The following is a 20,209-nucleotide window of genomic DNA, read 5'->3' as shown; positions in this document are numbered from 1 at the left end:
CAAACTTTTCTCTATCTGTTGAACCAAGGCAGCCCATAAATTCACAGAACTGTATAAAACATGACACAGAAATAGATTAAAGAATGAGAAATAGGTTAAATAATGAGCCTCAGCTGGTGAACAAAGAGGCCAGAATTATACTTCGGGTTTTATAGTAGCTCAGAAGGTTGTTAGAACCTTCCTTAAAAGTTCCCTACTTGCTAGACTCTTGAGCTTCCGTAATACTATGTCAGAGACAAAGGATACAACATAGGGGCTTGTTATACCATGTCTCTTGTTTTTGAGGACCAGTTTGATGGGAAACTGTTTGAATCTTTGTGCAATGTGGCGTTTATTAGTTTTATCTCATTTAAAGTTGGAGGATGATATTCCACAGTAAAGTGCACTATAGATTTTATTGCTAAAATCTTAGTTAGCAAAAGATACTTATTTTAAAAGGACACTGGACTGTTATTTCCTGCTTTGTAGGTTACTTACCGGGAGGAAGATACACACTGAAAAAGAGGCTATAGAGGTAGGTGTTCTTGAACTCTTAGATTTCTAACTGCCCCAGTGAAAACTTTTTAACGCCTCCATGTAATCGCTTGTGGGTCGAATATGGTGCTGTTGGTAGACTTGTAGAAATCACACAGAGATGTCAAGTGTATGGAGTGGTGCCTCCATGTGACAGCTGTTGTAGCCCTTACCATTGCTGTGTGATTGTGACTGCTCAAAAAAGGGTTGTTGTGACTGCTTGTAGACATTTGTACACTTAGTGCAGTTGGTCTGCTTCCATGCATTTACCACAGGTTAGTAGCACGTAAGAACTTTAAAAACAGAAGTGGACAACTTTTTTTGTATTCAGGGGTAATTTGTGGAGTGGCTGCATGACAGGTGTAGGTGGGACCGGAGCCAAACGTGGGCAAGACCACCTCTTTTCTCTGCCCCCATTCACAAACCATGTTAAGCAAAGCCATGGCTTAGTGCAAGAAAGCAAATTTGTGCACTCCTGGAGAGCAGATTGGAGCTGCTTTGCTCCTTCTTGGTGATGATGATGATGCACTTTGCTGAGCTAAGCTGTGGTTTGGCTTAGCATGTTGTCTGAATTCAGGCTCGTAGTTTAGCTCTCTCCAAACAAACCACAAGTGGGTAACCGAAGTTTGGCCTATGGCTTGCAACTTGTGGTTTGTCCAGGAGAAATAAGCCATAAGTCCAAGTTCAGATGACACACTAAGCCAGACTATGGTTTAGCTCAGCAAAAGGCAGCTGCAAAATGACTGAGAAAGAAGCAAACTATGGCACACTATGCCCAAGAATTAACCTCATCACTTGCACATGGTTTTTGAAACTGGGCCCAAGGGTTGCAGGTTGCCCACAACTGTTTTAAAGTATCAACTGGGACTCAGCCATAGTTAAAGCCACAGTGTTTAGGATTAACTCTGTCGTTGTAAAAATGTTAATGATTCAGTGCTTTACTCTGCACATGGAGCAACTTTTTTTTGGTTTTGAAAAAATCACGGAGAAATGAACTCGACACTGGAGAAAACAACACTTGCAATTCAAAATTGACTTTCAGCATTGCTTTACTTTGCCGTACTGCCCCCTGGTGCTAACATGCTGGTGCTGTGACAACAATAGTAGGAAATGAGCATAAGCATATTCCATTTTACCTAGGGCTGCCATATGTCCATAATTTCCTGGACATATCTGGGGTTTGCCCGTTGAAAATGGCGTCCGGACTGAATTTTCATAAATTGTCTGGGTTTCCACTTTTTGAAATATGGCAATCCTGACTTTACCATAAGGTTGATTAAGACACTTCCCTAAGAAGATCTTTTAGTGCAATTATGTCTTTGTTCAAGTCTCCTGATTCCACATCTTAGCTCCTGGCACTACTTTATTTCCAAAACAAATTCATGGTGACCCACAAAGAAGCCCCCTTTAATTTAACCATCAGCCACAAGAAAAATAATAAGCGGAACAGCTTCTATTGCCAGCAAACCAGTGTCTCATGCGGCATTCAATAAGTGGTATGGAAGGAGCCCTGAGTTCTTGCTCTTGGTAGTTCCTCCCTATTGTTAATAAGAGAAGAGAAGATAGTTTTGTCAGTGTACTCTGGGTGCATGGCGAGCTGTTCCTTTAGGCTTTGATTCATGATGACAGAAGAAAGAGCCAGGCTGGCATCCAGGCCGGGCAGATTCAGTTAACGGGCACAGAAAACTGTGATGCTAAACTAAAGTGGCAATTGTGGAGTATCTCTGCACATTTGAAAAGTGTGCTGTATAAAAAGATAAATCGGAATAATTGTGTTTTGAGATAGAACTATTGTTAGAGTCTAGTAACTGTTACTGCTGTGATAATTATGTGTTAGATCAAGGGTTGCTAAACGGTGGGCTGCAATAAACACACAAGACATAACCGGCTGTACTTTTGAATAAATAAGGTATACTATTCATTGTATCAAATGTAGATTTCAACAGAAGTAGCTCATAAAGTTCAACGGAAAAAGCAGGATATTAGCCCTGTTTTGCCATCCTGGGCTTCAGGACTTAGACTCTGTGAAAGGATTCTGTGGAACTGTAACAACCTTTCATGTGGATTGTTGAACTTCAAGAACAGACAGGTGGAATAGACACTTATACACATATGGACCTTATGCATGAACTGATTACAGAATGAACTGATCCACTGGGTCCTCTGCTTTTTCCGTTGAACTTTATGAGCTACTTCTGTTGAAATCTACATTTGATACAATGAATAGTATACCTCATTTATTCAAAAGTACAGCCAGTTACGTCTTGTGTGTTTATTGAATATGTTTCACATAACCATAGGTTTGTTGTTGTTTTGCAAACTGGGACTCAACCATACTTAAAGCCACAGTGTTTAGTCTGCAGCATATGTGTGGATTTGTGGTTGAAGAAGGCAGGTGGTACATCCCACATAGTAAATATTCATATTGATTTTTAATTGTATTTTTATTGATGCTTTTATTTCTTGTATTGTATTGCAATTTGAAGCCTATGGAATTCACATAACATGTGATTATATAAGAAATAAAAGACGCAATAGAGATGTAATCAAAAATCATACAGCATCTGTAGCACAGCACATTACAAGTGCTACAAGAAGCAGAAAAAACAACAACCCATAAGTGATCCTCCAAAACCCTTGGCAATTTTCCAGTGGTCTGTGGAGGGGGAAAATGTTTGGGAGCAACTGTGCTAATAGTTATGGTCACGAATGTGTTTTCATGACACAGTTCTGCACTGATATAGCTATGGAAGTCCTATAGATATAATTTACAACTGGATTGTAGTCTTAAATTTCTGGTAAACACACCCTGTCTTTAAATGGGATAATTGGGTACTGAAGTGTAGATATTCCAGCAATCTACTGAATGCTATTGATTCCTGTAAGTAAAGTCCTCTGATGTTAAGTTTCGCTAATTAGGTTCTGTCTAGACAAATATCCTGATGCCAAGAATAAACAGGCCCCTGATCTTTGCAGTTTTTCTCCCAGCAAAGCCAATTGAATGTCAGCCCACAGATTACACTTTTCCTTGCATCAGAAAGCATCTCCTGACTATTACGGCTATTTTTATCCTTATTCTCCTTTTTTTTTAATGCTTCTGAAGTCACCAGGGAATACCCCTCCTGTCTTTCATTGCTAATTATAATGCTTTGTTTGCCATTTTCGGTCTCATTAATGGAAGCAAGCCCAAGTTAAGTAGTCTCTGGACTGCCTGACAAGTTAATAAGATGCTAACTTTAGGTCTATAGATTTTCTAGTCACATTCCAAAATCTTTACTGAAGAATTTTCTATCAGTCTGTCTGCTTGCTCAGTCCCATTCTGAAAGGGAAAAAATATCTCTTTAAACATAATAAAGTTTCAGCCAGGCATAAAACAATGTGGTTACAATGCCATCTCATTAAAACACAATCCCATCTCAATTATACTGCAACACTCAAGTTAACACAGGTGGTTTTTTTTATTATCTGAACACTTGTTTTGGAACAAAGAGCTGGCTGAATCAGGCACGAGAAATATTCTCATAAAGTGAGCCCCAGCTACCCTCAGGGGCACACTGACATGCAATACATCATGTACAACCTTGGCCTTTGTTTCCACAACCGCAAAGTTATGAGCTGAGAACCACCTATGCAGAAAATCAAAGCCAAGTTTAGAATAGTTTAATTACAGTGGCTCCCCCAAAATAACCCTGGGAATTCTAGTTTTGTGAAGGTTCTGATAAATATTTTGTTTGGTCCCATCTTAGCACGGTAAATATGGCTCTGGGAGGCAGGAGAGCACACCTGATACATGCAGTATACCCACATGTAGTCACTGTGCAACAGCCCTGTGGCTCTTGGCACAAACAGGATACTAAGCCCAGGCCTTCTTGTTTTCCATGCAGATATCCTACTTTGTTATCCTAGAGAAAGAAGACTGCTTTCCGTTCTTTTTGTTAGAAACAAAAATGGACTGTGTGAAGAAGAGTTATTTCCAGTGCAGCAATCTTATACCAACTTAATTGGGAATAAGACTTATTGAAAGCAAGGGGACTTGCTTCTAAGCCAGGGGTAGTCAACCTTTTTATACCTACCGCCCACTAATGCATCTTTCTTGATGGTAAAATTTCTTTACTGCTCTCCACTCCTTGATGGAAGGAGGATTCAGCTTGTGCCGTAGAACCCCCTACCACCCACCTAGAATCCTGAAATGCCCACTAGTGGGCGTTAGGGACCAGGTTGACAGCCCCTGTTCTAAGCAGACATGTATGGAATTGCACTGTAAGAGCCCAAATTGTCAAAAGTAGCGTTACTGGAGCAGCTTGGCTTTTTGTGAGGTGGAGGGTATTAAAAATAGTGGCTCTCACTAATACAAACTTTTTAAATGTTAAATATAACATACTTGTAAGTTTGTATTTTACATTAGTGCCTGCCTTTTAGAGAAATGCTGGGACTTTTAACTATTTGTCATTATTCTTCAATGAGAATTAACTGCTTAATATTTTGGTTCATGGAAAGGTAATGGATATGCTACACAATATGGGACCCGAGACTGTTGTAATCACCAGCTCAGACCTCCAGGCACCTTCAGGAGATGATTACCTGATAGCATTAGGAAGCCACAGGAAAAGTAAGTTGATTTATTTGTTTAAGTGAGAAAGCCCTGCTTTGTCATATGCACACACATTAAAAATACACCCCACAATAAAGGAGAACATTTATTGAAAATTAAGTTTCATATATAAATACAGATACATGTAAAAATAAATCAAAGTTACCTTTCTTTCGAGATATTACTAATACATTTTGCAGACACTTGTTATTGTTGTGGTGCTTGTTGTTGGCATCAGCATCCATCCATCTCTAGAGACAATGGAGTGTGCCGCCAGGGTTGAAGTCAGCTCACTGCATTAACAGCACTGAAGTGAGCTCCCCGGGGTGCAAGCCTGGGCAGTGTGTAAGGAGTACATGGGCTGCTCGGATGACAAGACCCCGCTCTTGCCTAGCTGGTGTGGTCCAAAGGAAAGGACCACAATTGGCCTTGTCTGCTCAATTTGCCAGAGCCTTCCTTCGCATGTAGGAGAAGGTTGCTATGTTGCCCACCTATGAGTTAACCTCAGATTCCTGTTTGATTACATTAAACTGGGAAGAATATAAATATGAGCCTTCCTTGACAGCTTCACAAGATGGGACCACAGTGACACAGAGGATCCGAATGGAGTCTCCTAAAGTAGATGCTGTCTTCGTTGGTACGGGAGACCTGTTTGCTGCCATGCTCTTGGCCTGGACCCACAAGCATCCAGACAATCTAAAAGTATGGACAGACACTTTCCCCAGTTTTCCTTCCTGCCTCAATGACAGAAAAAATATTCTCATTTCTTTACTTTAAATTCTTAGTATGTAAATTCGTAAATGAAGACGACAGGATAAGGAAACGAGGCCATATAAAGCAATAGAGGATGAATGCCCTTGTTCAGATGTAACAGTAAACCATAGGTTAGTGGTATGAGAATGAGCATGTGATAGTGTTGGCTTCATGCACTTCCAGTGTCAAATTATACACCTACCTACTGCATCAGTGCTGGTTATGCTGCTGGGTGCTAGTTCCTAGGTGGAGTAAGGGCTATGGAAACCTGCAAGATCAGCTTGAACAGAGGCAATGAAGTGTCAAAATAAAACAAAAAGGTGCATACAAGTTAAAATACTCTCCACGTTGAAGGTTTTTGGGCAGTAGGGTTGGAAAATACTGGTGCTAGACACTTTGGAAGGTTGCTACAAGTCAGAATAGGCAATACTGAGGTGGGAGTGGTTGTAGATGAACTGATAGGTTGATTTGGTATAAGGCAACAGCATCATATGTTTGCACATACCATGAGCAACTATAGCTTTCTGAGGTATTGTCTCAAAATTTCTGAAAAAGCAAGAGAATGCCATGTTAAAATATTTTATGTATTAAATGCTGATGCCCAGAATATCTGTATTGTGTTATATACCAGTCTGTCTTCATTTTGGGAAATAATAGAATATAATGTGCCAAAGGCTTTGTTTGGAAATAAAGCCTGCTACCTACAACTCGGTTTCTCCTGCATATTCCTAGTGAAATTGCATTTAAATTTGATGTTTCTCCCCATGGGCACATATTTCAAAGAAAACAGATCCAACAAATTGTCTTCAGTGTCAGTAAAGCAGTAGTGCTACTGGCCTGAGTCAATAAAGTGCCAATGAAACTGAAATATGTTCCTTCTAATTGCAGGTGGCATGTGAAAAGACAGTGTCAGCCATGCAGCATGTTTTGCAGAGAACCATAACGTGTGCAAAAGGTAACCTATTTACACCATGCTTCTAAATTCATTCATTTACCATTACTGGAAAATACATATTAGGGAGGGGGCATAGCAGTATATTAGGGAGGGGGCATAGTAGTACAGCCCATATACAATTCAGTTGAGTTTGGTATGAACATGATTTTAAATTGACCATCTATTACTCCTTTAATTTCATGCAGTGGCTCAATGCTTACAAATTAAGGGGCAAATAAGGAGCAATACTTACAAATTCCACTCTGTAAATCTCCCAGGTGAGAGCTGGGAGGGTCCACCCCCTTTTGTGTGAGATAAGGGTTAAAATCTACCCATGACAGAGAGTTCTGTATTTTATTTTTTCTCTCTCCTCTTCTATTTTCTCTTTTTGTTTTTTGTTTTTCTTTCTCGTTTTCTTTCTTTTTTGTTTTCCTTTTCCCTTTCTTCTTTATTTTTATTTAGATTTGTTTGGTGGTGTTTATTGCATTGTACGTTGTAGTTTCAATAAAAAATTATATATAAAAACAAATTCCACTCTGTAAAACAATGCTACACAGATCATGCACATCAATTAATATTTTGAATTGTGCTCTATTATAATCAGCTTTAATGCAATTTGTGTTGAATGTAATTGTGTATGACCAAAAGGAAGGGCCTTATTTACACTTCGGGGTTGGGAAAACTATTCTGAGGGCGGGCAGGCATGAAAGATGCTAATAAAATTATGTGTGGTTTAGAGCAGCTGTGGCCAACATAATACCATCTAGATAGTTTGACTACAACTCCAATCACCCCAAGCCAGCATCACCAAGAGTCAAGGATCATGGGGGGTTGTAAGTCTGGAAGGCACCACATTGGCTTAGAGACGGCAAATAGAAACCCTGTATTTTTCCCTCAGGGAGTCATTCATTGAAATAGTGATGGCCACCAACTCAGATGACTTTAAGAGAGGGTTAGACAAATTCGTGGAGGATAAAGGTATCAGTGGCTACTACCCATTATGGTTGTGTTCTACCTCCATTGTTGAAGGCAGCATGCGTCTAAATGCCAGTTGCTGGAAAGCCCAGCAGAGTGTGCTGCTTGTCAGGTCCTGCTTGTGAGCTTCTGGGGAGCCACTGAGAGATTCTAGACTAGATGTGCCAGTGGCCTGATCCAGCAGCTCTCCTGGTGCTCCTGGTCCACGACTCCTAGAATCTTTGATCCTTATCAATTGTGACTGGGGCTGTTGGGAGTTGAAGGCTATCAGCGTCGGAAGGGCCACAGGTTCTCCATCCTCAAGATAACAAAAAATTAAGGAGTGTGCTGCCCAAGATGGCTTGGACGGCCTTTAATACCAGCTAAGTTGCACTTTGTGTTCAGAGGCCGTATTCTCCTGGGAAAGAAAGAGTGGGGGCATGTTGTTTTATTGCTTGTGCGCTTCCCAAAGGCATCTGGCTGGTCAATGAGGAGAACAAAGGGCTGCATGAGATGGACCTTTGGTCTGATCTTGCAGTGCTCTTGTTGCATCCTGAATTGCAGTAGAGCTGAGATTCAAGCATATTGATTTGGGAGTCGGCGGGAAGGAGTGAAGGGCTGGGAGGGACAAGTTTTTCTTCTGGGCTGCTTTTGTTAAAATTAAACACCTGTGGCATTTCAGTCTCTTTGTTGCTTTTGTTTTTAAGCCCAAGCTGGAGAAGGAAACAAACCCAATTCAGCCCAGCTGGAACTGCGGATGGTCCAAAGCAAAAAGGACATAGAAAACCCAGAGATAATAATAAAAGCTACTGTGTTATAAAGGTTGTATATCTCCTAACAACGCACAATGTATTGATGTCCTCATTTTCTTTCCTGTAAATTGTAACGTTTGCCTTAGATCTGTGACAGAAACCTGACTTCCATGAAATAGTGCCCAGCATAGATGAGATCCACTACCAAGCACATGTGCTGGCCTTGCTCGAATTAAGAAGAATGAAAAAAGCTAGGTGTATATTGCAACTCCCTCCCAGGTATGAAGATGGCTGTCAGATCAATTCAGTCTTGTTGGGAACCCTGGGTTTGGGAGCACAAGGTTTCTTGCCTTGCCAAAGACTTTCAGAATGCATTTGTTAGTGGAATGATTGTCTGGAGTGTATAAACTGCGGGAAAGCATCTTGTGCCAATTGAGCAGGTTACCTCTCCCCTTAAATGCAGTGGTTTGGCAGCCTGCTTCAATGTTGAGTACCTCAAAAAGTAGAGAGAGATTCAGGCCAAGTGTGGAGAGGGGTCTGCAGATGGTTAGCTTTTAGGTTCTCTGTCTGTACAGCCCTTGGAAGTATAAGAATGTGTTGTTGAGAACAGCTCCCATGTCTGGTCTGTGAAAAATTGCAAGACTCCACTATCCAGAGGTGCTAACCCTTTAATATTAAGCAACCAAAAGTCGTCAGGTTTTTTTGTTTTGTTTTCTTTCCCCCTTCTTTCTCTCCACAAAAAACACAGATGAGTAAAAGACAATGGTGGTTCTACCTCTGATAGAATACACTTGACACAGTTTTATCAAAAGACTCACAAGATGCAAGTTTCCTTAATAAGTACTTCTTATGAAACCTGAATATCCCATTTCATCTTGTAATGGCTCGGAGGGGAGTGAAAGTCTTTGTTGTTTGTTGAGACCAATTCACTGTTTATGACCACTGGTTAGCGTGCTCCTGCTTCTGGGATGGATGATAAAAAAAATACTGTATAATCAATAGGTTTCTCCAGACATACACATCCACCAAAGGCACTACACACCAACCACTGCTGTTGTACAACCTCCATGCCTTTCAATGACACTTAGGCAGGAATCTCATGCAAGCCTGATAGAAATGAATATAGGTTGCACCGTAGACGTTTGGGAGGCATTTTACCCATATTATTTATCAATGCAAGGCCCAAACCTTCAGGAATTTTACAGGAGTTATTGTTAAATTTCAACTTGAAAAAATAAATGACGGTCTGGATGCTCCAGTGAGCATGTCTGAATACCTTGGGAATCAACACAGAGTGCTAGATTCTGTTACATGCAATAATCTCTTAAAGTTATTAAAACAATTTCAGTTCCTCTTAGTTGTTGATAATTTAATAGTGCCAGGACTAAGCATATTAATTCAACTTAGAAGTTTAAACCTGTTTTCCTGTTTCTCTTCTCTCTGTCTCTCTGTTCCCCGCCCCCAGAAGAATTATGGATAAATTGACATTTGTACTCTTTGTTTTATTTCTTGTTATTTTCTTGAGATAAAACAGGGTATTGAAGCAATCCATGTCACTTTGTAAAACACTTGTTGCAGTGTTACTTCCTCTTTCCTTGCAAATGACCAGGGTACTTTTCGCCTAATTTTTATTAGAACATCCTTTTCTCTGGATCTCTCTGGAAAACAGGATTTCTGCAAAAGTGCTGCCATTAACAGGAGTGCTGCTTGAGTCTTAAAGCTCCATTGTGCAAACTGTTGTTTGCTGTTGTTAAAAATCAGCTTTTAATTACTTTATTGCAATGTTTTAAATTTCTTAGATGCCTTCTACTAAAAATGGTCTTGAGGTGATCTACAATATGACATACAAACAATATAGAAATATACAAGAACTAAAAACAGGGGTAACAGCAACCAACAAATAATTCAATACAATTCAAAAAGCAACACCAGCCTTGCCCCCACTACCATAACGCCCCCCAAAGAAACATGTTCATAATTGTCACTAAGCAAACCAATTTAAATGTCTAGCTGTACATAAGAATGTTACATTAACAGTCATATGCCTGGTGCCAAAACAATATTTATGTTGGTTCAAGGTAGGCCTTGATGGGGACAACATTCTAAAAATGAGGGGCTGCAATTGAAACATTTCAGCTTTTTCATTCATTTAAAATACCCATTTGTCTAATCATTGTGGTTGTAGATGTAAGCTTGTTAATAACTTATTTCCACTGTGGTCCCCAGTGTCACACAAGTTCCCCACCCTTCCCTGTATCAGGGATAGGACAATGTATGGCCTGCCAAGGTTTTTCTCAATAAAAGCTTTTCCTGCCAGCCTCAGATGAGCACGACAGCAACATGGGGGCATAGTCACAGGAAGGTGGTGAAACTCATCAGACCAGCTACAGTATGAGTGGGGAACCTTTGGCTCTCCAGACATTACTGAACTGCATCTCCGATCAACCCTAGCAGGCATGACCAAAGGTCAGGAATAATGGGAGTTGTAGTTCAGCAACATCTCAGAGGCCAAACCTTACGCACACATGAGCTGAAGTTTACAAAAGCTTTACATTGTATACACATTGCCTGCAGACTTCAAAGTATGAATTAAATTAGGAATTGCTATTTTTCAGAACATATTCACTCACTCACTCATTCATTCATTCATTCATTCATTCTTTCATCCAATAACTGAGGATGCTTTATATATTATACAGAAGTGAGATGAGAAAGAGCATGAGTGGCTCATCTCACCTTGGAAGAGTACCCATTTCAGAAAGCATGAAAAGGCAAAACACAAGAGTTTCCTATACTGTCTTCCCTCTACTTCTGCGCAACATCCAAATATGCCCTGAATGGACTGGCTGCCATGGGAAATAATACCTGGGTTTCTTTAGCAGAACCAACAATGGCAATGTGGCTTATGTCTGTCTAAGCCTTACATCAAGCTGAGGTTTTGCTTTTTCACAGTGTTTACAGTTAGTTTCAGGGCTCAGTCCCCAACACTTTTCTTCACTTTTAGCAAATCTGAAGGGAAATTCCATGTAACTAATTACTGGATTTTACTGTTACTCCTTTTAGTCACCACTGTTGTGAAATTGCCTTTTATAAATTAAAAAAGGGTAGTTTTAATTGCATGAGATTCTTGCCCTTGCTCATGCTGACAGAGCCAAAGAAGGCTCTTAGGTTAACAGCTGCAAACCAGTAATCATTTTCCTATTCTCATACAACAATATACACTGCCCTGCATTGATAACGACATTCAACACAATTTTCAGGTTGGAGGGATATAGTTGTTGAGCAAAACGTAGCTGCGTGGAGAGACAACTTCTAAAGCACAAATACACTTTAACTATTAACCCCATCTGATCACAGAACACTCAAAGGATTAAAGTTTCTTTTTGAGTACAACATTCTATGTTAACATCTCCAGCAGCTTAAGGAAGCTTGCAAATTAACAGTCATGATCAGTCCTGGCCTTCTCTGGGCTTGGTGGGTTTGTTACTGGTAAAATATCAATAAATTTATAGCAATAAAATATTCATACACTTTTTTCATACAAGACATAAAGAATCTTGAAAACTACCCATTGCTATATAGATCTGCTGTAAGTTGAACCTTCCTGGTATGTGAGTTAATTAAGATCCTACAAAATCCACATAATACTGTCTTTGTCCCTCTTCAATGTATTGGGGCTATTAGACATTCATTAAAATTGCAGCACTTGATTTCCATAGATAAATGAGGATAAGTAGTTTCATTAGGTATGCTTTTTTAAAAATACTACTATTGTTGAGGTGAATTTTGATTTAATGTGGGATTTTCATATATGAAACTTTCCCAAATACTTTCCCCATAGAACACTGGACAAGCCAATATGAACTGATTTTAGCCAGGAATCCAGAGAAAGGGAAACTCTTTATCCCTCCCAATTTTCAACTTAATTTCTAGCATATGCAGGACAAATTGCACATCAAAAAAGCACAAGTAAAATTACTAATTTTTAGTGAGATTTTTAGAGAAAATATTATTCATATTAGGTCTTGAGTCTACCCAGATTAATTTACAGCACTCCCTTATTTTAAGTAAGTCTTATGCTGCTAACATGTTAGAACCTGATTCCAGTATTCTAAGGCTTATCAGGAGAATCACTGGAAAAAAAGCATTTTAAAAAATCCCAATAGGCTATTGCAGGCTATTTTGAATTGCTGCAGTTTTTGGAGACATTTCTCTTTAATATGGTTTGGGCAGCATTTATTTCTTGTCGTGTCATCATTTCACAGCCCTTGAAAAAATGTAAGCAATACTCCGCATAAACCTAGCAAAAACCATGTCAGTTTTCTTTTCTTTTTCTTTTCGTTTAGCTGTAACAGACACCCAAGGTTTCCAATGATTTTTTTTTGAATTAGATGCAGATGGAACAGCTATTAAATATTCTACTTCACCCTTTTATACTTTGGAACATTTATTTAAAGGAGTGAGCATCTCGTAAGGGTCATGTCCTATTTACAGATCCGCCCATAGGGAGCCTTACCCTCCAGAAAGAACTGCAGTGTGTGAACCTATCAGCTGGCGCCCTTACTGATGCCGCCTGAGCCTTTCCCTCAATAGGGTGCCAGCCAATACAATCCCTGCAGATGTGAGACCCCATTCTCTGCACCAGTGTATCAGCTTCTGCAGCGGATAAGTTATGGAGAGAGAAAGAAGAAAAGCTGATAAAGTCAGATCAGATCCCTTTGGCCATTGTCTTTCACTAGAGCAATGAGATAGATCTGGAGAGAGGCCAAGTCTTTCTATAGCCATAGGTCAGAGGTGGCCAACATGGTACCCTTCAGATGTTGAACCGCAATTCCCATTACCCTGATCATTGGCCATGCTGGGTGGAGTGGATGGGAGCAAAAGTGCAAAACATCTGGAGAGCGCCAAGTTCACCACCCCTGCCTAGTGAAACTCGAATGAAGCTAATTCTCTCCGCCATAACCACTTAAGCTGCTTTTTTTGAAAGGATCTGGAATTCTTCCTTCCACCAACCCCCATATATAGGGTAGACCGGGACTAGCTCGCCCAGAGAATCAGACTGAAAGTAAAGAAGATGAGCTTAAAGCAAATCAGCGTGTGTCTCTAATAGTCCCAGAGGCACGAGTTAAGTAAATACTGCAGCTGTTTTTATGATTGTCTTCAACTGGAAAGCTGGTGTTATCATCTACTGTTGCTAATTTGTGTTTAATTCCACTTTTTGTAAAGATTTTTCTTATTGTGGTTTCAGTTCTTTGTGAAGCATAGGGGCTAACAAGATCTTATGTGCAAGTATATGTGATCGAGCTCTGAAGCTTTCTTTTTTTCAAAAAAAGGCAAATGGCTTTGTGAGGCAATGGTTTTGAGCATAAAAATGATGGGCAGGGGAAGGGGTTAAGCACTCCCTCCACTACTTCACTTAAAGCCTCCCTCTTCCAAATCTGTTCTTTAAAATGTACGGCATCAGGAATCTGTTACATGCATTTGCACATAACCTTTAATTAGTCCCTCAGCAGGACCAAAACTCATGTAAAATGAAGTATCTCACAAGCTTAAATCTAGCTTATATGTACCCATAATACTTTGACTTCCTTGCACCTAACGACATTTAGAAAAGTAAATAGAAACTGTCGTTTGTGAAATCTTACTTTTAAATGTGCTTTTAAGAAGCATATGTATTAAAATTTGCTATGTTTTAGATGTTTATTTGCCAAATTGCATTCAATATGCAAGAGATCTGTGATCAGCGCAATATTTAAAAAAAGAATTAAGAGGACCAAGATTTCTAGCTAAAGATACTGCCTTGTTAAGAGTAACCTTATACGTATCTTGATTGGATGGTGTTAATTCATTGTCTGTCTGGTACTATTGCAGTGATTGTACTAGTCTCAATTTACAATATGTGGCAAGAAAGATTGTAATAAAGCTATATATGTTTAATAACACTGTGCATAACTATTGTTAGATTCTGTTTTGTATATGTTTAGCCACTTCATAATTAATCAGAACATGAATAGTTTGATAGTGTTGCTGAATCAGGTGGCCTTTTATCAAGTTTCCATCCCATATTTGAACCATTGTTGGTTCAGGGGCAGGGCCCACAGACAGTATATCCAAGGGGGAAGCAAGGTAAAGCCACTGGAAGCACAGAATGAGAGGGTCCATGCAGATGGCCAAGCTACCCTTTAATGAGTACTTTTGCTTCAACGCAGTGTGGTCATCTGTTTCATACAGTCAGGAGATGAGGAGGATCTTAATGCACATCTACAGGTAAAATGTCTGGTAGACTACGCAGTGAAATGATCACCTGTATGCATGCCAGAAAGAAACACTGAGAGGTCTTGCTGAAAAACTAGATGTTAACTCTTTACTGTCAGATGTAAGGTGGGACTTCATTGTTTGCCATACCCCTTATGTAACAGGATTTGACTCTTCCTCTGCTCATGAGAGTTAGAGTTACTAATTTGTTGACTGAAAAAAAGATGTCAGGTCCCTTCATCCCAACAGGAGTCCAGGGCTCATAGCTTTTCATGCCTGGATAGGTGACTACTCTGAGCTTGATACTACATCAAATGCCTTTGTTTTGTCTTCTGTGCCAGAATAGTTGGTGAGGAAGTGTATTGATGGTGCTGGACTTAAAGGATTGGGTTGTGTAAATGGATTATTTATTCCATCTTCAGGCTGCTTGTAGAAATATCTCTGCTTGGGAGAGCTAGGACCCTCCAGTGAAGGGAGAGTATTAGAGCCAGCAACAACCACCAATTCAGAGAATCCTGACAGCCGCCCTATTTTCTCAGTAGTCCCCCTGCCCTTTGGGTCTTGGACCTTAAATATGGTAGGGCATGCATATTCTACTGGCTGTGTACATGGATATATATTTTCCCTCTCCAAAGGGACCCTAATTACATACTTTATCCCCTCATCCAGTCTCTCTTTGAACCATACAGTTCTTCATAAGGCAGCCTGACTTTGAATGTTGCAGAAGCACATAGGTTCTGCACTGCCCCAATAAACAGATTGTGCAGCTGATAGAGCAGTTGTATGGCATGAGCAGCAGAATTCCAGCCTAATTGGAGCGCTGATGAAGTTCCTCTCTTAAGGATTCTACTTATGCAAGTGCATTTGTGCCTTGGTAACTTCTCAGACATTTAGGAGGCAAAATTAAGCGATCTTGTGAAAACGTAAGAACAGGGTCTTCAAAAATCATGCCTGTTGAGGAACTGGTAAAATGCAGAACAGAAGAAACAAATTGTTCACTTGTTTCCTTTGAATTAAAAAGAATCTGCCCAGAAGGGTAGAAAATGTTGGCTTTTTAGTCATCCCACTCCTTCCATGCAGTTTTCCAAAATTCCACTTCCAGAGCCACACAAAACAGCTGCTATCCATGCAACTGAAATATAGTATTCCAAGCTTGTTGGTCTCGGGCATGTACGTTTCTGAGCAAGGATGCATTCTTGAACTGGAGACTTCTGTTAAAAACAATAGTTTGGTTGCAGAAAAATATAATAAAGGAAGCACACTGAAAGCATTTCTAACCTTAAACAGACTGTGCCATATAATAATAAGTGGAAATGACATGCATTATTTACATACTGCCTTTTCATTGCATTGCTACTTAGAATAATAATTGTGTCTAGGAGAATGTGGCATGTGTACTCTGTATCTGTATGTATTGAAGTTCTAGCTACAGCGGGGTAGAAGTAGAATATGAGGGCTGGCAGTGCAGGCCTTCAGAAAGGGAAATAAAATATATATATATTTTTATAGACTGTAATATGATTTCAAGTCTCAGCTGCGCCACATCAGCCTCTTCCAGGAATGTAAATCTGCAAGATTGGCTAGAAGAGGGTGGCTATAGAAACGAGAAAGGTAGCTGAGTCAATCCCAACAGCCCAAGATGGATTTAATTAATATATAAAGATGCCTTTGAAATATATTTTTAGCTCTAAAATATTAAATGGATAAATATTTACAAGCAAACTTTATATGTATTTGACATTTGTGTAGTGCTTTGTATTGAAGAAACTGATCTGTTATATGTTTATACCTCTTATTAATTGTTCTTGAGTTGTAGGGACAAAGAGTAGATAACTTGTTTATATGCCAGAAAAATAATAATGATAATACGTGATGTGTAACTGTGTCTAATGTTAGTGGCCACAATCCCAATGAAAATGTTGTTTGTATACTTCTGGTTTGCCACATGTGACTTTTATCCATTTTGTAGTAACGTTTACATGCTAAAATATGTAGGAAGATGATAATAAAGTCAATGAACTACCTAAGTGAAGGCCAAGAATTAATTCCTGTTGAGCTAAGAATTATGATTTATGGATTTATTACTCAAAAAAGTAAATAATCCCAGAGCCTGTGTATCACTCTAAAGTAAGGAATTGGGAGGTGCATTCTCTGCAGTGTTCTCTGTCAGTTTGTTCAGATTTATGAAGATTGGCAGGGTGGGACATGGAACGCTTGATATCACCCCTTTGCAATAATTCAGACACTTGATGAGAATAATAGAGAAATGGCACAACTGAAGCTAAACTTAAAGGTTTGCCAGCCTTGTAAACTAAGGAGTCAAGCCAATCAGCATTTGAACTAAATAAGATGGTGGGAACTGCTCCACCGTTTCTTGGATGGAAGTGTTCAGTTTGTAGTTGGGGAAAAGAGTGTGTGGCTAAATGGCTATTGCAAAAAAATATAAAATAAAATAAAAATCATAGTGGTTTCCCTGGCCACCAAAGGCATCCCTAGCCCAACATCCTGTTCTCACAATGGCAACCAAGATGCCTGTGGAATCCCTGCAAAACCTGATTGCAAAAATCCCTGCAAAACCTGATTGCAACTGCACTGGCTCCATTTGGGATTCTCAGCAACTGGTATTCAGTCATGCTATGTTGCTCACTTCATATAATTAAACAAAGGCCTGACTGTTGTTGTGTTTCTTTGTAGCTATACGTAGGTTATTACAGTGGAGCAGCTCTGCATTTTTTTAAAAATAAAATAAAGCGGCGTTCCAACTTCCAGTGCATATTTTATTTATTTAAATGTTTATAAATCACACTGTGATAAGAAATATAACAAGGGGGTATACAACACAGAAACAATTCTACAATCACATTCTTAAAAACATCAACAGTATGTCAATAAACTGGTTGCTAATAATTCTAAAGGCCTTTCTGAATTAAAGGAATGACTCTTCCAGACTTCCCTTGGCGAGGATTCCACAGGGCAGGGCTTGCTACAGTAAAAGCCCCGTTTCTGGTGAAGGCTGATGGATGCACAGGGGCTCCATCAGAAGATCACAAGCAGAGCCCAAGGAGTAAGGTGCTTTGGGTCCAAGTTGTTTAGGGATCTGTGAATTAAAGCAAGAACACTGCCTATTTTACTGAGCTAGTTTCAACCAGTGCAGTTCTCTCAGCAAAGAAGTCACATGTTGCCAGTAACTTGCTTCTGTGAGCAGTCTGGCCACTACGCTGGTTGCATCTTCCAGGCCAGATACAAGGGCAGCGCCACTTGAGAATACTGATGCATGGACTGGAATGGTTGCAGCTGACGTACCAGCTGAACCTGGTAAAAGGTAGTCCAAGCCACAGAAGTCACTACGTAGAGCCTCTAATGACAAAGAACTTGGATCTTTCATGGAATGAGGCAATTTTGTTTCCCCCCAAACTTTTAAAAAGATGGCAATATAAGGCAGCTTTGGGCTAATGCACAAGATCAGTCCATACAATAGGGCTGGAATGATTCATCAGCCTTTATATCTCTGCCTTCTTGCTGCTCGAGAAATGCGCGACTTTGCCGAATGGAGGATCTCTCATATGAGATCGGGTGAGTTATGAACTATCTAACTGGAAACTGACTCTCAGCCTCTCCTAAACTAGCAAATAACAACCAGCAGAAAGGGCCCAACATTGTTTGGGAATCCCAAGGCACAAAAGATCAGTGCTGTTTTGAAAGATTCATTCTATCATCTTGATTCAAAATGGTTTCCATCTGTATCCAATTAGACCAAAATAAGATTCTTCCTTGATCTCCAGAACCATCATGAAAAATGTGGTTATGATATCTTGATTAAGATGTGTCCAAATACATACAGAATGAGGAAACTAACAACTTTCCAAGCTATGTAGTAGATAATTGTAAGCATCAGTGAAGCCCAAGAGAGGCTTTGATTAACGGTTTACTGTACTGTGATACGGAAATGGTCAAATCTGCTGCAAGATTACTTTTTGCTAAGTTTATTTATGCCACCAGAGGGCACTCTGCCAGGACCATATCCAGCACAAAGTCCACTGACATTAACATGTACCATTTGTTTCAATTGGCTTTCTGTGGAGAAGATTCTGTGGGCAGTGCTCAGAATCTACTAATAATGCCATACATTAATAAATGCAACCCCCCCAAAAAACCCAACAACGTGGTATGCTTTTTTTGTGAAATCTTTGCCATTTCTTATTAGGAATATTTTAATCCTGTAAAATTAAATTCCACCCCCCATCACAATAAAAATTATTTCTTTTCCAAGCCTTAGGACTTTGTCTTCCATTCTTAAACAATATTCAAATTGTTAATTAACCTCTGTATGGCTTATTTGAGGGACTATATCTTAAGTGCGCAGTTTAGGCTCAGAATGGCTAAATATATCCATGGGCATAAAATTACTAAAAGAGGCAGCAAACATTACTGTGTAAACCCTGATCTTTGACATATAAGAGATGTATTTTTAGGACCTACCCTGTTCTGATTAAAAATCGTTTAAACTTACTTCAATTTTGCATTTTTATATTGTTATCTTCCCTAGGACAGGTAACAAGGATGGGTAAGAAATAAAAAAAAAAGCACTGGCTGGAGATTGACTAAAACACATCAAAACAAACAGATGAGATGCTAAAACCACAGATATTGTTGTCACCCGTTTTCCAGCAAAACTACATGAAACATTCAGCAGATGATCATTGTAATGTATACATTCAAGTATAACGGTGCCTGAATGATACTCAAGCATGAAATTCATGCATCTCCATAAATTGAGTTTGACACCTCTGCTGCAGGCACACCATGAGATTTCCAAAGCTAAAATTGCAAAGGTAAAGGAGTTGGGAGGTATTTTAAGTGGCAGTTTATTAGGATTTTAACAGAGTATAATAAAAGAGATTGTTCCCTTTATACTTGCTAATATAGAGGTTCACTCTATAAAATTAATGAGCAGAGACTTCTAAAATGGATATGGGGAAAACACTTTACACAGCTCAGGCAACCTGAGAATTAATTTACCGACGGAGTGTTCTGAATCAAGAAGCTGTGAATGGGTTTTTAAGCGCACAGGACAGTTACGAGATCACGGAGGACCAACTTCGGTGATGTAATCTACAAGAGCAGCAATCGAACCTATTTACAGAAACAAAACTGTTTACCACCTCTTTATTCATAGATAGATAGAGTAATGGGGAGCAGGGTTAGAAAGGAGAAGAGTTCGCAGGTACAGCACAGGGAGAAGGGGAAGCAGCAGAAAATGACGAAACAAATCACAAGTAGCTGCTGAACTTGCACTCTCTCCCACCTCCTCTCACACATACTAGATTCAGATGATGCTGTTTCCTCCAAGCAACTTGCGTGGACACAAATATTTATTTCAATATTTCTTAACCACCCCTCTGCAAAAAAAAAAAAAAAAAATCATGACTACAAAACTGAATAAAATCCATGCACAAC

The 20,209-nt window shown here is 39.5% G+C and overlaps 1 protein-coding gene across 1 annotated transcript in view; it reads left to right on the top strand.

The window, feature by feature from the left end:
- PDXK (pyridoxal kinase) overlaps positions 1–16,779 on the top strand; it is a 52,756-nt gene extending 35,977 nt beyond the window's left edge. Inside the window, exons 7-11 of the mRNA XM_083498473.1 lie at positions 469–514; positions 5,011–5,122; positions 5,670–5,806; positions 6,746–6,812; positions 8,453–16,779. Of these exons, the coding sequence (XP_083354599.1) occupies positions 469–514; positions 5,011–5,122; positions 5,670–5,806; positions 6,746–6,812; positions 8,453–8,565 (475 nt within the window). The 3' untranslated portion in view covers positions 8,566–16,779. The remainder of the gene's footprint in view (positions 1–468; positions 515–5,010; positions 5,123–5,669; positions 5,807–6,745; positions 6,813–8,452) is intronic.
- The last annotated feature ends 3,430 nt before the right edge of the window (positions 16,780–20,209 follow it).

This window comes from Podarcis liolepis (genome assembly GCF_965112155.1).
Source record: "Podarcis liolepis genome assembly, chromosome: 4".
NCBI classification, from domain to species: Eukaryota; Metazoa; Chordata; class Lepidosauria; order Squamata; family Lacertidae; genus Podarcis; species Podarcis liolepis.
This window is presented reverse-complemented; position numbering and strand designations above follow the sequence as displayed.